This window comes from Stenella coeruleoalba (genome assembly GCF_951394435.1).
Source record: "Stenella coeruleoalba genome assembly, chromosome: 12".
NCBI classification, from domain to species: domain Eukaryota; kingdom Metazoa; phylum Chordata; class Mammalia; order Artiodactyla; family Delphinidae; genus Stenella; species Stenella coeruleoalba.
In genome coordinates, this window is record NC_137158.1 from 68261172 (window position 1) to 68288108 (window position 26937).

Here is a 26937-nt window from a genome sequence, read left to right on the forward strand (position 1 = left end):
AACATACTGTAGTCCAGGGGGCTGCAATCCATTCAATAATTGACAGTTGAAATCTTTCCAAATCAAGAAAGAAGGAAAATTAACTAGATTTGGGCATTTCAAAAAATAAATAACATAAACTAAAAACCATCTTTACTGATTTAACAGATATTTATGCACTTAGTTGAACCTGTATGCTAGGCCCCAGTGGGAACATGTCATGATGGCTGCCAAGAACACAGGCCTTGGTCCCTGGGCGTGGAAACAAATGAGAAGCAGCATCTTCTGACTGCTGCATGAGGCGTGTTGAGCAGCCTGTGCTGTCTGTTCAAGTCTTGGTTGAATGACTGTGACCAAAGTTCTTAATAAAATGCAGATTACCTGTGTTTTTCTTTTAATATCGCTCAAGTAAAATTTTACTACGTAAGTAAATTATTTCTCTGTAAATTCTGTTTTGTTCTTGTTAAATAATATTACCTACTTAATTAATCATCTGGAGATGTACAAATAAGCATTTAAAAATTAATGCAGGAGGCTGACCAAAGAAAGTATGCCTTCTCCATAGAGAAAAGGGTTTGTTAGGAGAATTTTAATTTAGGCAGAAGCACAAATTACTTAGTAAGGAATGGCACTGATATCCAGATTGTGAGATGGTTGTCAACTTATCCTCTTTTCTAAAGATCTGTGTGAAGAATATATATAGTCACCTACCTGTGTTTTTATGCTCAGCTGCTTCAAATCACTGGACTTCACCAGGTAGTCTCAAGAGCCCTCTCAAATCTTGCATTCTAACTTTAAAATATATATGTTATGTAAATTATGTGCCTTTGAAAGTTCAAGTTTTATGGGGAGAATTATGTCATATGTTTACAGTTTAATATAGTTTGTTAGTATTTATCAAAATCAGGCAAAAGATAGACATTGAATTGGTCAGTTTAAATTTGTATGTCTCCTGACTTTGCAGTTATACTTCTGTAATTTTTTTCCTGTAAATATATTCATGCATATATATGTATACAGTGTATAAAAATATTCATGTAGTATTAGCTTTAGCAACAAAAGTTTGGAAACAACGTAAATGTTCGTCAGTAATGGATAGCATTATAAATTGTGGTTCATGCATGGAATGGAACACTATGTAGCCATTAAAAAGAACAAGGAGGATTAGGGACTTCCCTGGCGGTCCATGGGTTAAGACTTTGCCTTGTAGTGCAGGGGGTGCAGGTTCAATCCCTGGTTGGGGAGCTAAGATCCCACATGCCTCATGGCCAAAAAGCCAAAACATGAAACAGAAGCAGTGTTTTAACAAATTCAATAAAGATTTTAAAATGGTCCACACACAAAAAAAAATCTTAAAAAAAAAAAAGGTGGATTTAAATATATTTAATCTGGAATTATTGCTAAGGCATATTAAGTGAAAAATGCACAGAATAGTACAGTATGCAGACATATTACCACTGGCAAAACATACATACCAAATAATGCATTCTCCATAGAGAAAGGAGTTTGTCCGGAGGGTTTTGATTTAGGCTAGAACACAAATTTCTTAGCAAAGTACATTTATTTCCTTGTACACACACACACGCCTGGACACACACATGTTTGTATGTGCATAGAAGGGTATTCTAAAACTAGTGATAGCCCTCAAGTGACCTGGAATAGGAATGAGAGGCAGGCTTTTCACCGTTTTTTTTTTCCTCTGCCTCTCTTTTTTTTTTTTTGTACTATTTAAAATTTGTACTTGACTTTTCATCCATACCCCTTTGTACTGTTAAAATTTTTGTTAGTTCAATTTTTAGTTTAAAAAGTAAGACTTTCATGACTTAATAGCACCAAGCCTGTAAAGTGAAACTAGTTTGTCCTAAGACAAAATTAAATGAGATAAAATAGTATATATTTAAACCATTTTTTTTCCTTTGGATAGGGATTGAGAAGATCCTTCACACTCAAGACTTCATAGCTGCAGAATATATTTCAGAACTTCAGTCAACCTTTGTGAAACCATAGCTCTAGAACTCTCATTGGCTATGTATCCGTGACCCTGAAAACTTCACAATTTGTTTTCTCCCTCTCTTCTGTTTCCGCCTTCTTGTCCTAGTGTCTATCCTACTTTACCGTTACTACAGATTGCCTATTCAGATTTAACCTCTTAGCTTAGGGCAGAAGAATCCTCTTAGCTTAGGGCAGTCCATTAATCAAGAGCAATCAACTTTTCCTGTTCATTTGCTTTCTTGTTAATTGAATCACCTAAGTCTCTTTTGGGAAGTTTCAACAATTTATGTTAATTTTTTAGATGATTAATAATCTTCAACTCTAGTATATTACTTAGTATTAGTCAAGAATGCTAGTTATCCACTAAATATGACAGTCATGACAGGTTCTAATAGGAAGTCAAAACTAATTGCTTATTGGATATATAAAAATATTATCTTAAAAACATAAACTAGAAAACTGGAATATATAATTTATAATTTCATTCATAGTGATGAAATGGGACTCATCCCATAAGTTAAACTAAATCATAATTATAGCCCACCTTATCCCCAAAATTAATTATTTATTTAAGAAATTAAAAGGTAGGAAGGGAGTCTGTTACTTCTACAGATATTAGGTAAGCTTTACTTGAGAAGCAACTTGAAGTATTAGACATGATAGAAAATGCAAAATACATGATAAGAAATGTGTGGCCAATACATGTGTGTAAACACTCAAAATGTATTTTTCTGCATATTTCCTATAGCAGCCTCCACCGTCAAATAAGTATATCAAATTTCAGTTCATTAAGGTTTCAAGAAAGTAATTAAGTGAAGTAATGAAATTCCTCCATGATCCTTTGAGCACTTTCCTAGAATGTAATTGAGAGGTGTAACACTTTTATACCCATTTATGGTTTTCTGATTTGCAGGTGTAGCAAGTAACACTATCCAGCCTACTCCACAGACTATTCCGGCCATTGATCCTGCACTTTTCAATACAGTTTCCCAGGGTAAGTCAGCTGTTTTATGAGATATAGTGTTTCTGCTGTTTGGGGGCGTTGTTTTGTACTTTTATCTTAGGAGTGCAGTGTATTTGAATGTCTAGGTAATTTGAAACACATTTCTTTGAATGCCTTTATTCACTAGATTCTCCAGTAAACCAAGATTGTTTCTTATTATCAAAAATACCTAAATCCAAAGGCATTCTCTCTTTCTTTTTAAATCTTTTCAACTTCTTTTTTTTTCCCCCACTTCGTTGTTCTGTTTGTTTAATTTGGTCATTCTTATTCAGAGTTTTCTTCATGTGTCTGCTGAGATTAGTCCTTTTATATTTAGAATGAAGATGTTGATTGATTATTTTCAGTAGATGTTATTGAATTTCCCCCGATACTATGTCTGCAGGTCTGTTTCTCACTTGATTTTTCTGTTCTCCCCTGTGAGTGGGAACAGGCCATTCAGCTTCCTCCTGCATCTCAGCCATGGATGAGATCTTTTCTTGGAGAGGGATGGCAAAGAGTGTACCACACATACCTTGTCCATCCTAGCTCTGTCCAGGAAGTTAATTCCACAATTTTAGAGAGACATTCTCTATCTTTTTTGTCTAGGGTCTCATGTGAGAGATGGAAAGCCATTAAGGCTGAGGGTGTACAGGTATGCAGAGGTTGATAGAGGGGGGAAGGATGTGAAACTAGTGCAGATAATTGTTTTAGACTGACTCAGTAAAGATCCCCCCAGTCCCACTCCTCATACAGCTAGACCCTCTCTGAAGTTTCTCTGGATAGGCTCCCCAGTTGCCTCCTATATTACATGTTCTGAGTTGGGATTTTTTTTGACACTGTTTTATCTAACAGCATACCTTCACTTAATTTCTACTTTTCTAGAAGTTTCTTTAAATCTCTTGTCAATTATCCTTTCCAGTTTTTACACTCTTTTCTCTTCTCTGCTTTTCCTTCAGTTTTGGAATTTTATTTCGTTTTGTTTTACCTTATCATTTTAATATAGTTTCAGAAGGAAAAATAGTCAATTATGTATGCTTAGTCTACCATCTAGAACTAGAACCCTGGAATTCTTTACCCAACCAAACTGTCAGGTATGAAGGCAAAATAAATATTATTAAATATGTAAGGATTCTGAAGTTTTGCCTACCATACACCATTTCTAAGGAAGTTATCAGAAGAAGTTACTCCATCAAGAAAAGAATGATAACCAAGAAAAGAAATACGAGATATAAGAATTGGTGAAATTAATCTTAGGTCACCTAAAGAAAAAGTCCATTGACAGCTTTTCCATAGGCTTGAAAAGCAATTGCTCTAAAATTAGAACAGAAAATCAGAGCTCCCCTCCTTTAAGAAAAATCAAGTGGATTCTATGCAATACATAGAATAAGAAGCTGTAGACTGGGAAAGAAATGGATAAGAAGCTGTAGAATTCCTTTCCCAAGAAGAACGAAAAGATCCAAGAAAACATTTTAAATCGTACAAGTAGTTTCAAGTAAGAAGCAAACTGAAATATGCCATGATTTTGAGCAATAATAGAATTATGAAATATAAGAAAAGGGATTTTGTTTGACTTGGACACAAAGAACATTCTCCTTGCAATGGCATAGGCTTATCACAAACAGAATACTTTATTCAGGGCAGAATATAAATCAACACTGACAAGTGAAGGTAGAGAGATATTTCTGGAAGTTGAAAGGTGGAATAAAAGAAAGCTGTTATTAGGATGAGTGTCCAGAAGTGAAATGTTGTGATTTTTTTCTAGAGTTGATGGAATGAGAAGTAGAAGACAAAAGTAAGCAACTAAGAAATTTGAAAGCACTAATAAATTTAGAAGGAGACAGGGCAGGAGAGGAGGATAGTGAGATAAATTCTTTACCTTTCATAGCAGAGTGTCAGTAGATAAAGCCTAAAGACTGATAAATCAAGAAATGGTATAGGCTTATCAACTGGGGTTAGGGAAGTAACCTAGAGAAAACAAAAAATAGAAATAATTCAAAAGTGAAGTGGGCAGGGGCAAGGTAGATGACTTATTTAAGTGTATGAGTTATGTTAAGTTTATTCTACTTTTCCTGATTTTATTAAAAGCAGATAAGTTATAAAACCTAAAATCAAGAGCTGCAATGGCCTTTGAATCCTGAAAGGCCTAGTTTAAGAGTATGTGTATGGGGCTTCCCTGGTGGCACAGTGGTTGAGAGTCCGCCTGCTGATGCAGGGGATACGGGTTTGTGCCCCGGTCCGGGAAGATCCCACATGCCACGGAGCGGCTAGGCCCGTGAGCCATGGCCACTGAGCCTGCACATCCGGAGCCTGAGCTCCGCAACGGGAGAGGCCACAGCAGTGAGAGGCCCACGTACCGCAAAAAAAAAAGAGTCTGTGTATGTTTCATGGGGGAACACAGTGCTAAGGTAAGAAGAGTAAAGAAACTATAATAAACTAGCAAATTACCCAAGAACATAGTGGAAAATGTCTATTAGTAGACAGATAACCTGCCCAGTAAATACTATATTCCTCTGTTAAACTTGTTTTCCAGATTCCTCTCTACAGTCCCATGTACCTGTAAAAGCTCTCCCTAAAATATGATGTGAAAATATCAGAAGCAGACTAGACAGAACAGTGAAACAGAATAAAGAATCCAGAAATCAGGCCACACAGTATGGGAATTAAAATAATGACAAAAGTGGCATTTGGAACAGTGTGGCAAGAAAAACAAAACATCAAAACTGATGTTAGAAAAAATATATATTAGATACTATCCCCCAATTCCTGTATCTCATTTGGTTGTATCTTAACAGGTTAGACTAATGAAAAGTAATAAATTGCATACAGCAAAAGATTTCTTCTCCCCATTATATTGTTAAAATGCAACTAATAGACCAGGAGGAAATCAATACTTAAAAAAATAAAGAATTACTGTTCAGAGCATATATAAAGAGCTCCTGCAAATAAATAAATAAAACTTAATAGGGAAAAAAAACAGAGAAATAAACATAGGGAATGATTTGTATGCTGTTGGTGGGAATATAAATTGGTGAAGCCTTCTTCAGTAGCATTCTGTCACTGTCAGAATTGCAAATTTTTTTTGACTCAGCTATTCCACTTTTGGGAATCTATCTTAGAGAAATATTTAGACATGAGCACAAAATGTATTTACAAGGGTATTTTATTTCAGCATCACTTGTATTAGTAGAAAACAATTTTAAATGTCTATTAATGAGAAATTATGGCTCATCTGTCCTATGGAATACTGTGCACATATTAAAAAAGGTTAAATACTTTTATAGTGAATTTGTGGCTCACTCTGAAGAGGAGAATGGAATTGGGAAGGTAGGTATTTGAAGTTCAGTATTTACTTTTTTAACTTGTATATACCTGATAGTATTAGAGTGCGAATAACAACTTACTGCTTAAAGGTTTTTTAAAAATTAAATAGAATATATGAAAAATATTTAGTATGGTTCGTGACATAATAATATTCTGCCTCTAATCATTGCTGTTGCCATTATTAAGTGATGTGTCCTGGCGATGCCTGGATTTAAGGGGTCAGTACTGTACTTTATATTTACCTCCAAGATTTACTTCAGGGAATCAGATGATTCCCATAAGATTTTTGCCTATGCTTTCCATTCAAGTCAGAGGATAATTGAGTACACTAGGATCAGATTATCCAAGGTCCTTCACATGCATTTCTAGTTAAGTAGGAAAAAATCTCTAAAGACCCATTTCGGAAATATTTACAATTAAGTATTCCATCTTCTGCCAAGGTTAGATAAATCAACCTTGGAAATAGATGCTTCTAGCAACTGAGCATGCAGGGATTTCTCTTTATACCAAATAATGTTACTTTTGATCCAGTGCTGACCCAGGCTCTTTCCCCCGGAATAGAGAACTTAACTGATGGCTCTACCTCTCCTCTGCCCGGTTCTTGTCCTGCCCTATGAAGGGGAGAAGCAGCTCTGTGATAAAGACAGTCTTCGTGAAGGCATCTGGAACTTATAAGCACAGATTTCAAAAAAGAGATATTATATTAAATTAGACAACTTCTCTAATTCTTTTTTTTTTTTTAACGGTTGGATTAGCTGTATGTGATCTTTCTTTTTTCTAATTCTTTAAACACCTTTTAGGTCCACAGTGTGCTCTCTCTGGTTCTGATTATGGCTTCTGGTAAATTTTAATGATAGGAAAAAAAACAACTTTCATTTAGGTGCATTAAGTAATAGTTACTATTTTGAATATAAAATCAGAGAAACTGAAATTGAATAGTTGTTCTCTTCCTAAAATGTGTTTTCCTTTGTTATGTCTTTTTTACTTTCTCTATTTAGTTTTTAAATGCTAATTTAAAAGAATCCTAACTAGGAAGCAAATTTTATTTAATTTAAAATTTTAATTCATGTGTTTTATTATTAATGACTTATAGATAATATTTTTAAAGGAAAGAAAGCTTGAAATATTACAAAATAGCAAAAGTAACTATTTGACATGGCTTTTTAAGTTCTTTATATATATATTATATATTTATATAGAATATTTTTATATATTCTACATAAATATATATTTACTTATAAATATTTATATATTTAATTGGTAAAAATAAATCTTAACATCTATATAAATTTGTAAATTACATTTTGCATCTAAATCTAAGTTGGTTCTTATCATCTAGTTATTACATTTTATAAGATAGTTACATAATTTGTCATACATGCTGTAAGCTATATATTATGTATCTATAATTATAGTTTTCTAAGATATTCATTTTATAAATATTGAAATTGTTATACCATAAAAAAATGCAATATTTTTGTTTTTAAATAGTTTTATCACTAGTAGATAAGTTTATAAAAACTAAAATAGTAACGGAGTTCTTACTACTATACACATTTTTATCTTATTAATAAATAAGTGATATGTCAGCAAAACAGTGTTAAAGCTGATGCTGTAAAAAATAAAATTAGTCCTGAGCATTAGGGCTTTCCTCCAGAAAGTCCAGTAAATTCTGGATAGATGTCTTACATATTTAAACATTGCCTGGAGATAGAAGAATAGACTATTAAAGCACAAAATGAGTAGTATTAAGGTAAACTTAATTTTCATAGATGTCTCACTCACCTAGATAATATGTCTCACTCACCTAGATAATAGTACACATCTAGGTGACTAGAGCCTCTCAATATACTTTGAAAAAACATTGATGAATCTTTCAGTAAAAAAAATAAGAAGTGTGCCTGACTAAATTGTCAAAAGAACTGCAGGACAGTTGTTTTTTAGGTTTAATGGGTAAGAAATGCCAAGTCACTACAATACTAAAAATAGAACTGTGGAGAAACTGTTTTTTGTTTTTTAAATATATAATTACATTTTACTAGTTTATTCATTTGTATTTCTTACGTTTAGGCAAGACCAGAATTCAGGGAAATTAAAATAAGTTCTGTTAAAATTGGAATGTGTAATCTCTGATTCACAACAGTAAGGACCAACTCTTAATATAAGCTTTAATAATATTAATTCAACAAATATTTGAAGGCTTTGTATGTGTAACACACTGGGCTAGTTACTATATGTAGATGTATAAGTGCATTATCTTAAAATCTGAAATTTAATCAATGTTTAATTCTATGTGAACTTTTATTCCTTTTAAAATGTGGGAAAGAATTTAAAGTACAGACAGCTTTTTTATATTCCTTTGTTGAAGTTATTCAGCACTTACACTGGGCTAGAAACTTTAGGATACATTGTTTCAGTATTCTTTTTTGAAAATTTTTAGAAAATAATAATTTGGATAAGAATTTAGTATCAGAGTATCTGGAATTGCTAAATACTTTGAAGTCCTTGCCTAGGGAATGTCAAAGTTTTCATTTAATGCTGTACTATCTGGCAAAATTAAAAGCAACTAAAAAAAGTAATTATATTTATAACTACAAGCTTATAAACAGGATCAAAATATATGTTCATTTAGAAACAGAATCGAAATATATTATCTTTTCGTTATATTGTATGCCCCCAGCCTTCTGACCAGTTCTCCTTAGAGTCCTCATAAAAATTTCTAAAGAAAATTGTATTTATTTCCAAAGATAAGACACAAAGTCAGTTTTAATTTCACCTTTAGAAATATATATTCAAATATATTCAAATCTTAGATTAAATGAAATGTTTTCAGTGTGTTTTTTTTACCCAAATTATTTAGTTGGGCTCATCCATATCAATCATAGTGTAACTAGAAAACTTGCTGGAAAAAATTTTGGACAAATAATTGGTAAGGGTTGTTTACATGTTTAAAAATTGTGTAGTGTAATGATATGTCTTAGTTAAACCGTAGAGTTTTGTATATGGACAGCACAAAAATGCAAACTATTTTCTTGCTTAAAAAAAGTTAGATGACTTATGTAATTTTTTAACATAAAGTTTGTCATTTAATTTTTTTTTGAGTTATATTTATATTCTAGTTCAAATGAGGGTTGAATGGTTTAGTCTGTGTGTATTTATTGTTCCATGAAGAGAGTCTCAGCAATTCTAACATACACACCAAAGCAATTTTCCTTGTTTTATACAGAATATGATTTTTTTTGCAGTTAATTTGCCAAAATATAAAGGCTTCCAGTTTATGACTTCTGGTAGGAAAATCTTGCTCATATAAGTTGTTATGTATTGACATCTGTATGGTTTATATTAGTAATTTAAAAATTTAAAAGCATAAAGAAACTATTCAAATACAACTGGGGATTGGGGAAAACAACCCTCAGTTTTTAATATAACCTTAAACATTTTCTGTAATCTTGAATATAAGCATTTACCTAGCCTAAAAGAACGCTTCCTATATTCTTTATAAATATCTTAATTACTCTGTATTTCTCTTAGGAGATATCCGACTAACACCAGAGGACTTTGCTAGAGCTCAGAAATACTGCAAATATGCTGGCAGTGCTTTGCAGTATGAAGATGTCAGCACTGCAGTGCAGAATCTACAGAAGGCCCTCAAGTTACTGACTACAGGCAGAGAATGAAGCCTTTGTACAACATCCATGCATTTTTGGCTTAAAGAACTAACAGTCCACTACTCTATCTTCAGCCTATCAGGAGCATATTTTAAGGAAGACTTCAGTTCCATTGACTATAACAATGGAATCTGTGTCTGTGTATCAGATTCCTGTTGAAGCATTCATCAGCAGCCTCAACCAGTTTTCATTGTCCATTTAGTGGATTCAGTAGTCTCTGGGTGTATAGGGCTGATGTGAGCAAGGTCCTAAAAATGCCCATTTGAACCCTGCTTGTTCAAAAAATGAGAACACACTTCTATAAAATGTATTGGGAATTAGCTTTGTATCTTAATCTACGTAAATTAAGGAATTTTTTAATCTATAATTTGGACAAACAGACCATATTACTTTGCTATAAAATTCTAAATTTAACTTTTAATAAAGATTGCCAGAATATTCTAGAAATGTTTTTGTTTTCCTCAGGACTTCTGAAACAGATACGAACATCCTAAACTGTTGAATCTGAAAGAGATTATGTTCAAATTTCAATTTATATTCATATTAAATATAGCTACATTAAAAGTTAAAATGTTCATGGAAGGAAATGTAACAAGGTAAAGAGGTAGAATCAGTTTTAGACGTAAGAGTAATGTTGGTTGCTCAACTGTTTTTCCTTATTCATTGACGCTTAAGGTGAATTGGTATTTGCTTCCTAGGCAGTTTGACTGCATGTGTTAGAGAATGAAAACAAGACATTTGTAATAATGCCTGGAAACTTGGTGCTTTGAGTTAAGGTTCTCCTCTGCTGCTATGGAATGGATTCCATAGAGTGAATAGTTATGAATGATGCAGAAGATTATAAAAACATAGACTCTCAGTTGTTAAGTTTATAAGTTATGTGGGAATTATGGACTTCCTATGTCACCTGCATTTGTGCTGTTTAAAAAATAAATACAAGGATTCTTTTAACTAATTCAGTTTATCACAGAGCCAAATGTCTGTTTTGCATGCTAAAATTGTCACTTTTCTAAAGTCATTATTTTTAGTTATAAGAATGTAAAGAGAGAGAAATTTGGCAGATTTACCTAAATTATCTGGTCCATTTCATTCATTCCACTAATATTGGGAATCTTTTAACATAGGGGTCAGCAAACTATGGTCCATGGGCTGGCCATTTGTGTAAATAAAGTTTTATTGAAACCAAATAATAGCCATTTATTTATGTTTTGTGTTTGGTTGCTTTCCATGATAGCAGAATTATATGGCCTGCAAGTCTAAAATATGTACTACTTGGCCCTTTAAGGAAAAGTTTGCTGACCCCTGTTCTGACAGTCTGTTTGAAAGAAAATGAATCATTATCTCATAATCTCTTATGTCCTCCTATTTTTCTTTGCATAAGTGTAATGTTATTTATATAGAGTTCCATAGAATGAATATTGACAGAATAAACTGTTCTAAATTATTGCAAAAGCAAGCCCCCCAAAAACATACCTCCTGAAAAACATTTTCATATCTTTCACAGCTGAATTCTTAAAACATTTGCAGGGTTCAACATTTGCATCTGGAGTTCCAGGACTCTGATATAGTTCTATAGAAGTTTATTGAAGTAGAAAAATGACTAGGGTGATATTTCATGTCATAAAAGATAAATGTAAAATACAGTTCAGCAAATTTTAATTCAAATCCTAACATGTCTGGCCACTAGAAAGAAAACTGTCACCTCTCATTTCACACCGTACCTGTTGCTCCCAGTTGGGAGAGCACATGGAGGGGAGAAGATGCTGTGGAAACCACGGAGTCCACTGAGAAGTGAGCTGTGATGTAGCAGAAATCCCAGTTGTTTTGTGGCCCATTACTTTAAAATGCTTTCTTGCATGAAGGGATTGAACTATAAAGATTTTTTAGCTTTCATCTGCTATAAAATCTGACAGGAGAAAGTTAGAAATTTTCTGATGTAACACTAGGGTAAATAGTTTTCATTTGGTCAGCCAACATGTATTTATTGAGCAGCTACTATGTGCCTGGTATTGTCCTTTGCATGAGGAAACAGCAGAAAACAAGAAAAAGAAATCCCTGCCTCATAGAGTTTTATTCTAATGGGAAGGAAACGGACAAACTTAATAAAAAGTATATCATATATTCTATTCAACCAGTGGTTTTGAACATGTAATTGTTAGAAATGTAAATCTCAGACCCTACCCCAGTCCTACCCAATCAGAAATTCCAAGGGTGGGGCCCAGCCTTCTGAGATTTAAGAAACACTTTACAAAACACTTCTTGTAATCTGGTGGTCCCTCAAGTCAGTGGTTTAGCCCTACTCCCATAGGAAAGATTGAGAGTCTGGGAGGAAGATTCGCCTGAAGTGTGCCTGGACGCCCAGCATCAGTGTCACGTGGGATGGGAATCACACTTCAGGAACTTCTGTATTAGACAGTGATAAATGCTCTGGAGAAAACCACAGTATGGGATAGGAAATGCTTGGGTGTGTGTGGACCTGTGCACATTTAAATAGGATGGAATAAGCCTCACTGAGGTGACAGTTGAGTGAAAAGGGAAAGGGAGGAAGAGTATTCGTGGCAGAGGGAGGTCGACAGAGGAGGGAAGAGGGGATAAGTGAGGAACGCTGGTGAAGGAGCGAGAAGCTCAGGATTACACAGGCTTTTTGTAAAACACTAAGCTTTTCCTCTGAGCAAGATAGGGAGCCACTCAAAGGTTTTGAACAAAAGAGTAGCCACAACTTTTAAAAGGATCATATTGGCTACTGTGTTGAGACAAGACCATAAGGTGGGCAAGGGTGGAAGCTAGGAGAGGAGTTAAAGAGTATTGCAACAATTCAAGGTGCAGTGTTATGATGGCTTACATCAGGAGTAGAAGTGGAGGTTATACAGTGTAGTGGGTTTCTGTAGAGCCACAGTATTTCTGATAAACCGGATCTGAGGTATGAGCATAGAAGGAGTGAAGGTTGACTCCCCAAATTTAACTTGAACGCTTAGAAGGAGCAAGTAGTCATTAATTGCAGTGGGGAAAGTCGCAGAATTCTGCTGACATTTAGGCTGAAGTACAGTGTTCCCAAGTTCTGGTGAGCATCCCAGTAAAACTATTTGATAATACTGTTTTGTCAATACAGACAGAGGAGGAAGAAGAAAAGATAAGTTCTGTCTACAGTGATTGTCACAGACATCTCACCAAATCACTGCTGAACTGGACCTAGAAGCCAAGAACGGTTCCCAAGGTTATGGTCAAGGAAGTTTGCAGGCTTCAAGATTACACCCATGAAAAAGACCCCAGTTACAGGTCTTGAAAATTAACATCCTAGTATTCATAGAATTTATTTATATATAACTTGTACTTCTAGAAATGTGACGTCACTGTGTATGGGTTAAGAAATGGTTGTATACTGTCCTTTCTAAAGAAACTTAAATCCTAATAGCATTGTTACAATTATCTTCAACTTGAAAACAACAATAACTGACTCAGGGTTGAATGTTTTTGGTGATCTGCACGGCTTTCTCTACCCATCCCCATTTTTTTTTAACTTTACTCATTTTATGTTCCAAAGCAATTGGATCAGATCATCTAGTTTGGACAGTACATAAACCTCCACCAGTAGAAAAGTTCTATTTTCAAGAGATCACAGAATTTTAAGGCACCCCTCATATGGAAATATGCTCACCTGGTTCGTTGTAATCTTTGATGTCCATATGGGATTCTGAGACTAAAAGCTCATTTAATGGAGTATACTTAAGTAGGACTAATTTCAACTTAAGTGATACTTTAATAATAGTAAATATAGTAACTAACATTTGAGTGTTTACTAAATGTCAGGCACTATTCTGAGTATTTTACATGTATTCATTTAATCTTGCCAGCGATCCTGAGAGGTGGGTCCTACCATTGGTCCCCGTTTACAGATGAGACAACCACAGGATAATAAATTTGCCTGAGGCTACACAGCTAATATTGAAATTTTCTAAGCTCAGGCTGCCTATTTCAGGCAATAATATTATCATCCACGTAGGTAAAGGATCAGTTAAATTATTATGAGAATGAGGTGTTATCAAGGTCACTGGACAATTCCTTTTATTAGTGGGACGTGTAGCAACTAGATTTTTTTGTTATCTGGACAATATGTTCCAATTAACTGTGGGTGCTAGGCAGTGAATACAGGGCATGATCACACACGCTGGAGCCATGGCCTGATAGCAAATGGAGTTTGTGTCCAGAGAGAAAATAGGCAGATTTGAATGACTGGTGCAATGGATTAATATGTCATCTGGAGAGAGTTCCACATCACTACGGAGTCCTGGGTTTCCCAGACACACCTGTCTTTTTCTCTTTATTTTAAACAACATAACTGTTTTTCCTAATTATGTAGCTGTCACAGGACTTCAAAATAACAGTAACGTTTATAATTAGTTATTTCTTTAAATTAAATTTTTGCCCAAAAGTATGAGACAAGAACACCTATCCCTTAACTTTAGATATCCCTTAAAATTGCGGGGAAAAGAAATGATTGCATAACAATAATCCATGAATATAACTTCCTGGAGAACTATCTTCATTAGTGAGCAATATTGGGAGATTTTGTAAAAATGTTAGTATCATCCATTTGTTGAAAAATATGAATATGTATTGAGCGTCTACCATAAATTAAAGTTTAACGTGATAGTGCTGTACCGTATGAGAGGTTATGTAGGAGACACAGTCATTCTTCCTGCAGAAAGTCAGGGAAGGCCTGGGAAAAGGGATCGACCTGCAGGTTTGCCAGAGAGAGAAGCAGGGAGAACTTAGCAAAAATAAAACGTGATCAAAAACATGGAGAAAAAAATGTTAGAAATTCAGGGAATTTGAGGAATTTAGTGTTGCTGTGGCAGATGGCTTATCAAGACCAAGAATTACAAATGTGAGATTGCATACGTGGGAAGATGTTATGGACTAAATAGTCTCCCCTCGAAACTTCACAGGTTGAAGCCCTACCTCCCAATGTGACTATATTTGGATATAGGACCTTTGGGGAGGTAATTAAGGTTAAATGAGGTCATAAGGGTGGGACCCTAAGTCCATAGGGCTGGTGTTATTGGAAATAAGAGATGCCAGAGTTCTCTCCATGGTCACGCGAGGGCACAATGAGAAGGCGGCCACCTACAAGCCAGAAAAAATGAACTCACCAGAACCCCACCCTGTTGGCACCTTGATCTTGGACTTCCAACCTAAATTTCTCACAGTTTAAGGCTTTGATCGCCTCAGATATGCTCCTAACATATTGGTTGCTTGCTTTATATTGGTAAACCATCAAGTTAGTTTTGTCTTTTTGACCCCTCAGCTGTGTTATTTTGTGTTGTGATAAAGGAGCCATTCAAAGTCCCTTGAGAAAGAAGAAGAATTTAGATTTGTCTATTGTGCTGTGCTTTTATACTTTTTTTTTTTTTTGGCTGCGTTCGGTCTTCGTTGCTGCGTGCGGGCTTTCTCTAGTTGCAGCGAGCAGGGTCTACTCTTTGTTGTGGTGCACGGGCTTCTCATTGCAGTGGCTTCTCTTGTTGCAGAACACGGGCTCTAGGACGCACGGGCTTCAGTAGTTGCAGCATGCGGGCTCAGTAGTTGCAGACCCTAGAGCACATGCTCAGTAGTTGTGGCACACGGGCTTAGTTGCTCCGTGGCATGTGGGATCTTCCTGGACCAGGGATCGAACCCGTGTTCCCTAAATTGGCAGGTGGATTCTTAACCACTGCACCACCAAGGGAGTCCCTATACTATTTTATATAAAACTAATAATACCCCTCTAACAACCATAACTTGGCAAAATTACTATTTACATCTTCACCTTATATATCATGTAAGTTAAATATATATATAGATAGATCATTAGATGCTAAGTATGGTGAGAGCTATTTATACATCTGTGAATCCCTAGTATTTCACATGATGTCTGTTGCATATTAAGTATCCCTAACTGGCAAAATTAATAGATGAATGGGTGGAAGAATAAAGATATTATACTGAACTCATAAAATAAATGTTAATTGTGTTCAGAAACCTCAAATATTGTGTTCAAAGTTCTCAAATATTGAAGTGTAAGATAAATTTATAAGGATAATTACATCCAAATGTTCTGAAATCATTTGTTAATCATTGCTATCTAAGAAACCCTCATTCCACAATATCAGAATATTGGAATATTGGTAGAATCCATCTATACCACCCAGTAAGTCTTGATTACTAATTCAAATACGTGGTTCTTTGTTGAAAACATGAAGGATAACAGTGACTTAGATATGCTCAGAACATTCTTATCATATATACTAATAACATCTTTGTAACAACATACATGTTCCCTGCTGGCAGCTTATAGGTTCTCAGTCTATCTGTACTCTAGCAGAAATTAACATGTTCAAGCCCATTGGAGTTATTTGACAAAAAATCCTCTGTCTTAAAAGTAGGGGGAAAAAAATACTCAGGCCACAGTGAAAATTGGAAATAATTGTGGTGTCTGAGGAAATTGTAACTGAAAGATTGTTTTTACAGATGAATGGGCAAATAAAAGTTTAAAATTTTAGAAGCAGCCACTGAGACCTGAACATTTTGAGAAAAGTCAGAACTCATTTGAATTTTTTTTCTCAGTATATACTACTTTATTCTACCCACTGCTCCAAAGACAAGCAACTGAAGAAAAGGTGTGGAGATTATAAAACCACGGGCAAAGGGTGATATAATGCAAAGTGTTCTATTCTGAGTCAGGTAACCGTGGTTCCAGTACCCTTGTTGCTGTAATCTTTTCTGCCCATTGACTAGAGAAAATTTACCCTCCCTGACCTTCCTCTGAGCATTAGTCGTCCCACATATAACATAAGCAGCTTGGTTTAGATATCTAATGTCCTTTAAAGATCTAAGATTCCTTAAGTCTCTGACTACTCCATAGATTTCTGTAGGCAAATTTTGAGGTTAGGTCAGTGGTCCTTGAATCAGTCTTCATTTGAACTAGACACATTATACCATGTTTTCAAAACTTAAATTCTGACATCCATCCTATTTAATGAATAAATATCCCCTGAATATCTTATATTAATATGCCAAGAATTCAGTAAATAAATACTTTTGAACAAAGTTGAAACCAAGGACCAAGGCAGCAAAATAATTGTTCCTTTGGGCAGGGAATTTTCTACTGCCAATGCAAAGATTGCCAGTGAGCAAAAATCTGACAAAGAATATTACCAGGGACAAAGAGAGTCATTTCATAATGAAAAAGTGGTCAGTTAATCGAGAGGGCATAACAATCCTAAAGGTTTATGTACTTACTAACAGAGCTTCAAAATACATGAAGCAAAAACTAGTATAATTTCAAGGAGAAATAGAAAAATTCAGAATTATAATTGGGGACTTTAATAGCCATCTTATTAATTGATGGAACAATAAGAAAATATGACCCTTAAAATTGGTCTATGACCCTGAATAAAACCAATGTATCTTTTTTTTCTTTTTGCAGTGGGTTTTGTTTGCTCTTCTTCTTTTGTAATGACTCCTACATAGGATGATATGAGAATAATCTTCTGACCCTGTTTGTCAAAATTGGAGGTTTTATTTCTACATGTGTGAAGACTGCAAGCAATATGTCTGCTTTTTTTGATGCTGAATTTAAAGGGAAATGCATGGGTGTGCTAAGTTATTTACAAATGAGTATATATACTTACTGAGAGTGTGTATATATATATACTTATTCTTTTTGTAATATTGTCTTGAGATACTGTCTATAAACATCCCCTGATTTTCTATGTATTTCCAACTGTCTGCCAGCCAAGCAGCATAGAAAGTATTTCTTCCAAGTCACTATTACGAAAGCTCTCTAATTCTTTATTTATTGGTACCATTTATGAGAAAACTCTCAATGTCACAGGTAGAATAACATAGAAGATCCTGTTAAATAAATGTGTTGTGTTTGTGTATATGTAATTATATTTATATTATATAAATTACATATATTACATATGTATATATAATTAATCTGAGAGCTTCTACTATAGTGACTTGGAATAAATTTTTTCCAAGCTGCTTGTTTGGCAGACTTTTGAAAACACTTAGAAAGTCAGGAGATGTTTATAAACAGTGTCTTAAGACAATACTGGAAAAAGAATGAAATTGCTTCACGAATGACAGTAATCCTTTTGAAAATTATTTTTAGAATTATGTGGAACAAAAAGCAAAGAAAATCATAAATAATTTATTTTCTACTATAATTTCCTCATCTGCTATGACTGGAGGTGCATTTTCGTTCCTACCGTACTGGGTAGTTATTTCTCCTCAAAATGGAGTGCAAGAGATGATCCAAACATTTCTAATGAATGATCTTTGAGCTGATGAACAGATACTGCAGGTTTTCAATCTACTTCAGTTCAACAAACTTTGCTTAAGAAGTTGCAAAGTGGTCTTCCCTGGTGGCGCAGTGGTTGAGAGTCCACTTGCCGATGCAGGGGACACGGGTTCGTGCCCCAGTCCGGGAAGATCTCACATGCCGCGGAGCGGCTAGGTCCGTGAGCCGTGCCCGGAGCCTGTGCCCGCTCTGCAGCATGTGGGATCTTCGCGGACACGGGCACGAACCCGTGTCCCCCGCATCGGCGGGCGGACTCTCAACCACTGCGCCACCAGGGAAGCCCTAGATTCTCTTTTTTTAAAGAATGCATGTGAGTAGATGGAGACCACCTAGATAACCCAGGATCCCCTCCCCACCTCAAGGTCCTTAAGTTTAATCACATCTGCAAAGTCCTTTTTGCCCTGTAAGGTAACATATTCACAGGTTCTGGGGATTAGAGCTTGGGGATCCCTGGGGACCATTATTCTACATAATTAGGATTATGGATGAAATAATTATGTGGAAATCAGTAATAAAAATATATTAAAAAGCCAAACTTGTCCTATAATAATGTGTATTTAATAACAAGATCTAGAACAGGTCTACTAATGTCCATAAATTCAAAATAGCGGTGAGTGTAGATGATTTTTCAATGTATCAGTAACAACTGCAATGACTGTGATGAGGTATGAAAATATCTGTAATTTTTATTGGTAACAGAGTCACTGGAATTGCTCATACCACTGTGGTTTGTTGTTTATATTTATATTTACAAAGAATGGTAAATTTCAGCTAGAAGTTAAAACAGTAAATATGTTTTTTTTCTCAATCAAGGGACCTTTTTCTCTCTCACTGATTTGGCATTTTATCATACATTGCCTTGAGATGTTATATATCTTTCATGCGTATGTTTCTTACCACCCTGATGAGCTTGGATCTCTATAAATAAAGTAATACACATCTCTGTTCCTCAGTGGAGCTTTGAGAGCTTTTAAGAGTAGTAATGGGTGAATATGTATGAAGTGATTGACCAGTTAATCAATTAATGATTCAAACTGTATTTACATACATATTTAGGTGAAAATGACAAATTTCAAGAATTGTGCTTAGTCTTTTTGAGCTAGTCCTCAGAACAAGATCTATTATATGAAAAGATTCTTGCTCTGAAAGTTGGAGTTTCTTCTTTTTTCCTCTTTCACTAATCAGTTTTGTGATACTGATCAAGTAAATGCATCTCTCCTGGGTCTCAATTCCATCCTTAGTAAAAATGGCAGGATTGGATTAGATCACCTCTAGGGGACCTCTACCGTCTTTAAGAGTTTGTGAATCAAAGAGTTTATATCACCTTCATCAACATTATTAAAGCTTTTAACACTTCATTAGGACTGAATTCAAGTTTCTAGTATTATTCAGCTTCCTCAAGTAGTTTAAGAATTGAAATGCCGGACTTCCCTAGTGGCGCAGTGGTTGAGAGTCCGCCTGCCAATGCGGGGGACACGGGTTCGTGCCCCAGTCCGCGAAGATCCCACATGCTGCAGAGCAGCTGGGCCCGTGAGCCATGGACGCTGAGCCTGTGCTCCGCAACTGGAGAGGCCACAACAGTGAGGCCCGCATACCGAAAAAAACAACAAAACAAAGTAAAATAAATAAATAAAAATAAAAAAAGAGAATCTTTCCCAGTAGTAGTGAAAAAGGGGGACATGAAAAGAACTTGATTTGCCTTTGCAGGCAAATTGAAAGATGAGGAAAGGGAAGATGAGAAAAGGGAGCCATGAGCCAAGGAATGTGGATGGCCTCTAGGAACTGGAAGAGGCTACGAAACAGATTCTGCCCTAGATACTCCAAAGAGGAACACAGCCCTGTTAGCACCTTAATTTTAGCCCAGTAAGACTTCTATCAGACTTCTGATCTTCAGAACTGTTGGATAATAAATTTGTGCTGTTTAAGCCACTAAGTTTGTGGTAAGTAGTTATGGCAGCAATAGAAATCTAGTATATTATTTATATTATTCATTTAAAATATTATTCTGAGAACTTCACCAAAGATGTTCATGCACAAGTACAGGTTAAAAACCTTGCCTAGTAGTAGTGTCTGTTGCTACAGTTAAAAGGAAAACCTTAGGTAATCTGACATTGACATCAGTCAATGTCTACTGGGACCCCAAAGGTAAATATATATATATATTTTTGACAATGGTCCAAATGTTCCAGTAAATATTTTTGTAGCAAAATCACAAGCACAGTTCTCCTTCAGACTTGGCTTTTTCTCAGTACTTTTCTTTCTCAGTGGTTCTTATTTTTTCTGGCTTCCACCATTTCCGTGTCTGGATTACATTCACATATGAAACTCATTCATGCAGGAATGAGAGCCAAGGGAAGAGTGATTTTAATTCCTTTAATTGACATTGTTACTTTACAGGCTTCCAAATGAACCCAGCAGCTACTAAAATATCATGCAGGGAATTGTTGTAAAAAAATGAAAATCCAATAAAGAGGACATGTGCCAAAGGAGATGTGTTTCCCATTCCCAGTAGTGATAGGGTCTCTGATGATTCCTTTGTTGGAATTCTGGGGGTCTGTTTCTAATCCTGGTATAAAATGTTGATGCCAAAATGACTTTAAAAAGTGTTTCCATTTTCCTACTTGTTAAGTGTAAATAAGCACCTTTTGAATTATCTTGTTAATTAAAATTGATAATGATATTTGTGTTCTGTAAAGTTCTAGGGAAATGCCTGGTACAATTTTACTGGTGCCATTCTTATCTGTTGCTTTGGAGTCTATCAGAAAAAAAAGAAATTCTTATTCCAAAAGACTTGTTTCTTCCCTTACGTAAAACTACACCATGTAAAAAGCAACAAGTATACCTATGTCAACAGCAGCATCATTTGTCTGCTGCTGGTTAAAACTTACAAAACACTTATCAGCACAACCTCCATATGCTCTTGTAACAAGCAGTCTTGTTAAATGTGTACTTGTGGGTATTTAAAAAATTTTTAATTAAAACCGTCAATGCAAACATTATAAAATTGTAAATCACTGATCAATTTGCTTTTGAAAATATACATAGAGTAATCTAATCATTACTTCCCAGGACTCACTTCTTTGGGTAATGAAAGACAGACACGCTAGTTTTGTTGAAGTCAAGAACATACAGTGTATAATAAAGTATAATATCTGGGCCTTGGACAAAATGGAATGCCAAAACTGTAATGTTGCCAGCTTTCCACTGCGCAAGGTCTAAGTTAAGTGATACATCTTCTTTCCGTACTTTATGAACCTTGATGCATTTTCAGGAATTCAAAACTAATATTTCTCGTTAATAGAGATGCACATTCTGCCTCAGGTACAGAAAGTTGTGTTAAATGACATCTATTATCACATGGGAGATTTTCAGAATGTCTTGCAGGGAGTTTTCTAAAATGTAGAAAAAGTAAAGTGATGCTAAAATGCAGCTGAAAAATCAATAAACATTTAAGTTGTGCTTCCTAAAGTTTGGACTTACTTTTTCACTAAAGCAATTGTATATTCTCACATCTGAAAAATATCTCACATCTTTAATAGCAACCCTCAACTGAGACCAGCATTTTATTGGTATTGTCATATAACTAAAAACTTCCTAAATGCTGGGCATTGTATGGTAAGTGGTGACAAAAGAGAGGAAATACCTATTGGAGATGCAAACAGCACTTGACCGTTCTCATTTTTTAAATTAATTTTAATATAATAGAAAATAGCATACTACGAAAAGCAGACAAGGAGCCTCAAGAAAAAAAAATACAGGCCAATATCACTGATAAACATGGATGCAAAAATTCTCATCAAAATATCAACAAACTGAATTCAATTAAAAATATCATACACCTTGATCAAGTGGGATTTATTCCAGGGATGCAAGAATGGTTCAATATTCACAAATCAGTCAATGTGATACACAACGTTAACAAAATGAAGGACAAAAATCATATGATCATCTCTATAGGTGCAGAGAAAGCATTTGACAAAATTCAATATCCATTTATGAAAAAAACTCTCAACAAAGAAGGTATAGAGACAATGTACCTCCACATAATAAAGGCCATATATAACAAGCCCAGAGCCAACATCACAATCAATGGTAAAAAAGTTGAAACCTGTTCTTCTAAGATCAGGAACAAAACAAGGATGCCCACTCTAGCCACTTTTTTTCAACATAGTAATTGCAAGTGGTGAGTGATGGGCCCAGGCTGCTTCTGTCTTGTGGCTCTCTCATCCCCCAGAGGCTTTTTATCATCAATATACAGCTGGAGGAATGGGGAAAAGAACTTGGCGGTGATACACCCTCTTCTTAAAAGTTTTTCCCCAGAAGTTGTACACATCATTTCCACTCAAATTCTATTGAAAGAATTTGTCACATGACCACACCTAACTGCAAAGGAGGATGACAAATGCAGTATAGCTATGTGCCCAGGAGGAAGAGGAATCAGACTTTGTGAACAAACTCTAGTATTCAAATCATCGTAGGTTGATTTTCACAGATATGAGATGTATACCTTCTTATTTTGGAAAAATAACTCATTCTCAGTGGGAAAAATAATCCAACATATTAGGAAAGAACAAAGTAGTAAGTGAAAAACCACCTCAAGCCCCAGAGATAACCACTGTAAACATTTTGATAAATATGCTCCCTTTCTACACGATTATATATTTGTAAGATCTTTATATCATGTAATACCACTCGTAATTCTATATCCTGATTCTTTTTATTTAGCAATATCTATTATATTTTTTCACATCACCACAATAAAAGTATATGTCATCAATTGTAGTGCAACATAGTACTCAATTTTATGTTTGTCATAATTTAATTAATATCTTCCCTGTCTGCTGTTATAATTGACAATTATTCAACAAACATAAATGTAGGTATATCTTTTGCCATTTAGGTGTTTATTTGGGGGATAGATATTTATGTGAGTGGGATTGCTGGATCAAAGAATTTGCATATTTTACATTCTTAAATATATTTTCTATCTGCTCCCAGAAAGGTTATGTCAAGTCACAGCCCCATCAAGGATATGTAATAGAGCCCTTTTCCCAATGTCCTCTACATTGCAGCATTTGGTATTATTCATATTTTTACCTTTGCAAAGTATATTTCCTTTCTTTTCTTTTTTCTTTCTGGCTGCACCCCACATCTTGTGGGATGCTAGCTTCCCGACCAGGGATCAAACCCGGGACCCCAACAGTGGAAGCCCAGGGTCCCAACCACTGGACCTCCAGGAAACTCCCCATTTCATTTTTAATTGGCACTTCTTTTATTATTAGTGAAGCTGACTATTTTCAGTTCTTTGGGAGCCCATTGTCTTTCATGTTCATTGCCAATCTTTCTATGGAGGTTTAGTTTTATTACATTAATTTGCACATGCTCTTTGCATAGGGATATCAATTCTTTGTTTTTCGTGTATATTGCAAGTATGTTTCCAGTTTGTATTTCATCCTTATCTGTGCTTTCATATGTATATAGTAAGAAAAAATTTAAATTTTAGATGAGTCAAATTTGATTTCTCTTTCTCTTTCATTGCTTTTAGGTTTTGTGAAATGCTTAGAAAGCCTTCTACAACTGAGGCTTATAAAAATATTCACTACAACAGATTTTTTATTTCGGATATTCAAACTCAGTTGAATCCCAACAACAGAACAAAGTAAAAAACCCCAGTGCTCACTCTTCATGCTGCTTTAGCAACAAACATCTGTGAAAAGAGAGACTAAGGCTAGTAAGCTAGTTTATTAAATTAGTCCCAGGGAAACATTGTCAAGGCTGGGAAATGTTCACTAAATTTGCTGTTTGTTAACAAAAAGGCAAACGTCCAGTTTAGCTGATTATTTTCTTTGAATTGATCAAGAATTTAGTTATGAAATAGAATAGAGCTTTTGTATTACTGTAATGCCACATTTATTTAATAAAGATGATGGTAAAAAAGAACCTAGAAGGACCTTCAAGATGGCGGAGGAGTAAGACATGAAGATCAGCTTCCTCCCCACAAATACATCAAAAAGACATCTACATGTGAAACAACTCCTACAGAACACCTACTGAACGCTGGCAGAAGACCTCAGACTTCCCAAAAGGCAAGAACCTCCCCATGTACCTGCGTAGAGCAAAAGAAAAAAGGAAAAACAGAGACAAAAGAATATGGACGGGACCTGCACCTCTGGGACGGAGCTGGGAAGGAGGAAAGGTTTCTACACACTAGGAAGCCCCTTCACTGGTGGAGACGGGGGGTGGGCAGGGAGAACTTCAGAGCCACCAAGGAGAGCACAGCAATAGGGGTGCAGAGGGCAAAGCAGAGAGATTCCCGCACAGAGGATCAGTGCCAACCAGCACTCACCAGCTTGAGAGGCTTGTCTGCTGGGGCGGGTGTGGGCTGGGAGCTGAGGTTCCCGCTTCAGAGGTCAGATCCCAGGGAGAGGACTGGGGTTGGCTGCGTGAACAAAGCCTGAAGGGAGCTAGTGCACCACAGCTAGCTGGGAGGGAGCCCAGGAAAAAGTCTGGAACTGCCTAAGAGGCAAGACACCATTGTTTTGGGGTGTGCGAGGAGAGAGGAGTCAGAGCACTGCCTAAACAAGCTCCAGAGATGGGTGTGAGCTGAGGCTATCAGTGAGGACACCAGAGACAGGCATGAAGCACTAAGGCTGCTGCTACAGCCACCAAGAAGCCTGTGTGCAAGCACAGGTCACCATCCACACCTCCCCTCCCAGGAGTCTGTGCAGCTCACTACTGCCAGGGTCACGTGATCCAGGGACAAATTCCCCAGGAGAACACACAGCACGCCTCAAGCTGGTGCAATGTCAAACTGGCCTCTGCCGCTGCAGGCTGGCCCCATAACCTGTACCCCTCCCACTCCCTGGCCTCAGTGAGCCAGAGCCCATGGATCAGCCACTCCTTTAAAACCCTCCTGTCTGGGTGAAGAACAGACACCAGAGGGCAACCTACATGTAGAGCCAGGGCCAAACAAAAAGCTGAACCCCAAGAGCTGTGCGAACAAAGAAGAGAAAGGGAAATTTCTCCCAGCAGCCTCAGGAACAGCAGATTATATCTCCACTATCAACTTGACGTACCCTACATCTGTAGAATACCTGAATAGACAACAAATCATCCCAAAACTGAGGCAGTGGACTTTGGAAGCAACTGTAGACTTGGGGTTTGCTTTCTGCATCTAATTTGTTTCTAGTTTTGTGTTTATCTTAGTTTACTATTTAGAACTTATTATCATTGGTAGATTTGTTTATTGATTTGGTTTCTCTCTTCCTTTTATATATATATATATATTTTCTTTTTCTCCTTTTGAGTGTGTATGTGTATGCTTCTTTCAGTGATTTTGTCTGTATAGGTTTGCTTTTACCACTTGTCCTAGGTTCTGTCTGTCCGTTTATTTTAGTATAGATTTTATCACTTGTTATCATTGGTGGATTTGTTTATTGGTTTGCTTGCTCTTTTGTTTCTTTAATTTTTACTTTTTTATTTTTTTTATGTTAACAATATTTTTTTAATAACTTTATTTTATTTCTTTTTTCTTTCTTTCTTTCTTTTTTTCTTTTCTCCCTTTTCTTCTGAGCTGTGTGGCTGACAGGTTCTTGGTGCTCCAGCCAGATGTCAGGCCTGAGCCTCTAGGTGGGAGAGCCGAGTTCAGGACATTGGTCCACCAGAGACCTCCCAGCCCCATGTAATATCAATCAGTGAAAGCTCTCCCAGAGATCTCAGTATCAATGCTAAGACCCAACTCCACTCAACGACCAGCAAGCTACAGTGCTGGAAACCCCATGCCAAACAACTAGCAAGACAGGAAAACAACCCCACTCATTAGCAAAGGGGCTGCCTAAAATCATAATAAGTTCACAGACACCACAAAACACACCACCAGATGCGGTCCTTCCCACCAGAAAGACAAGATCCAGACTCATCCACCAGAACACAGGCACCAGTTCCCTCCACCAGGAAGCTGACACAAACCACTGAACCAAACTTAACCACTAGGGGCAGACGCCAAAAGCAACGGGAACTATAAACCTGCAGCCTGCAGAAAGGAGACCCCAAACACAGTAAGTTAAGCAAAATGAGAAGACAGTGAAACACACAGCAGATGAAGGAGCAAGGTAAAAACCCACCAGACCAAACAAATGAAGAGGAAATACACAGTCTATCTGAAAAAGAATTCAGAGTAATGATAGTAAAGATGATCCAAAATCTTGGAAGTAGAATAGAGAAAATATAAGAAACACTTAACAAGGACCTAGAAGAAATATAGACCAAAAAAACAATGATGAGAACACAATAAATGAAATGTAAAATCCTCTAGAAGGATTCAATAACAAAATAACTGAAGCAGAATAACAGATAACTGAACTGGAGGAAAAAATCTTGAAAATAACTACCACAGAGCAGAATAAAGAAAAAAGAATGAAAACAATTGAAGACAGTTTCTGAGACCTCTGGGACAACATTAAACACACCAACATTTTAATTATAGGGGTCCCAGAAGAAGAAGAGAAAAAGAAAGGGACTGAGAAAATATTTGAAGAGATTATAGTTGAAAACTTCCATAATATGGGAAAGGAAATAATCAATCAAGTCCAGGAAGCACAAAGAGTCCCCTATGGGTTAAATCCTAAGAGAAACATGCCAAGACATATATT

The 26937-nt window shown here is 36.0% G+C and overlaps 1 protein-coding gene across 2 annotated transcripts in view; it reads left to right on the plus strand.

The window, feature by feature from the left end:
• The window catches only part of VTA1 (vesicle trafficking 1), a 67182-nt gene extending 54567 nt beyond the window's left edge, over positions 1-12615 (plus strand). For both annotated transcript variants that reach the window (XM_079938943.1, XM_079938944.1), the window contains 2 exons: positions 2885-2965; positions 9806-12615. In XM_079938943.1, the coding sequence (XP_079795069.1) occupies positions 2885-2965; positions 9806-9951 (227 nt within the window). In that variant the 3' untranslated portion in view covers positions 9952-12615. The remainder of the gene's footprint in view (positions 1-2884; positions 2966-9805) is intronic.
• The last annotated feature ends 14322 nt before the right edge of the window (positions 12616-26937 follow it).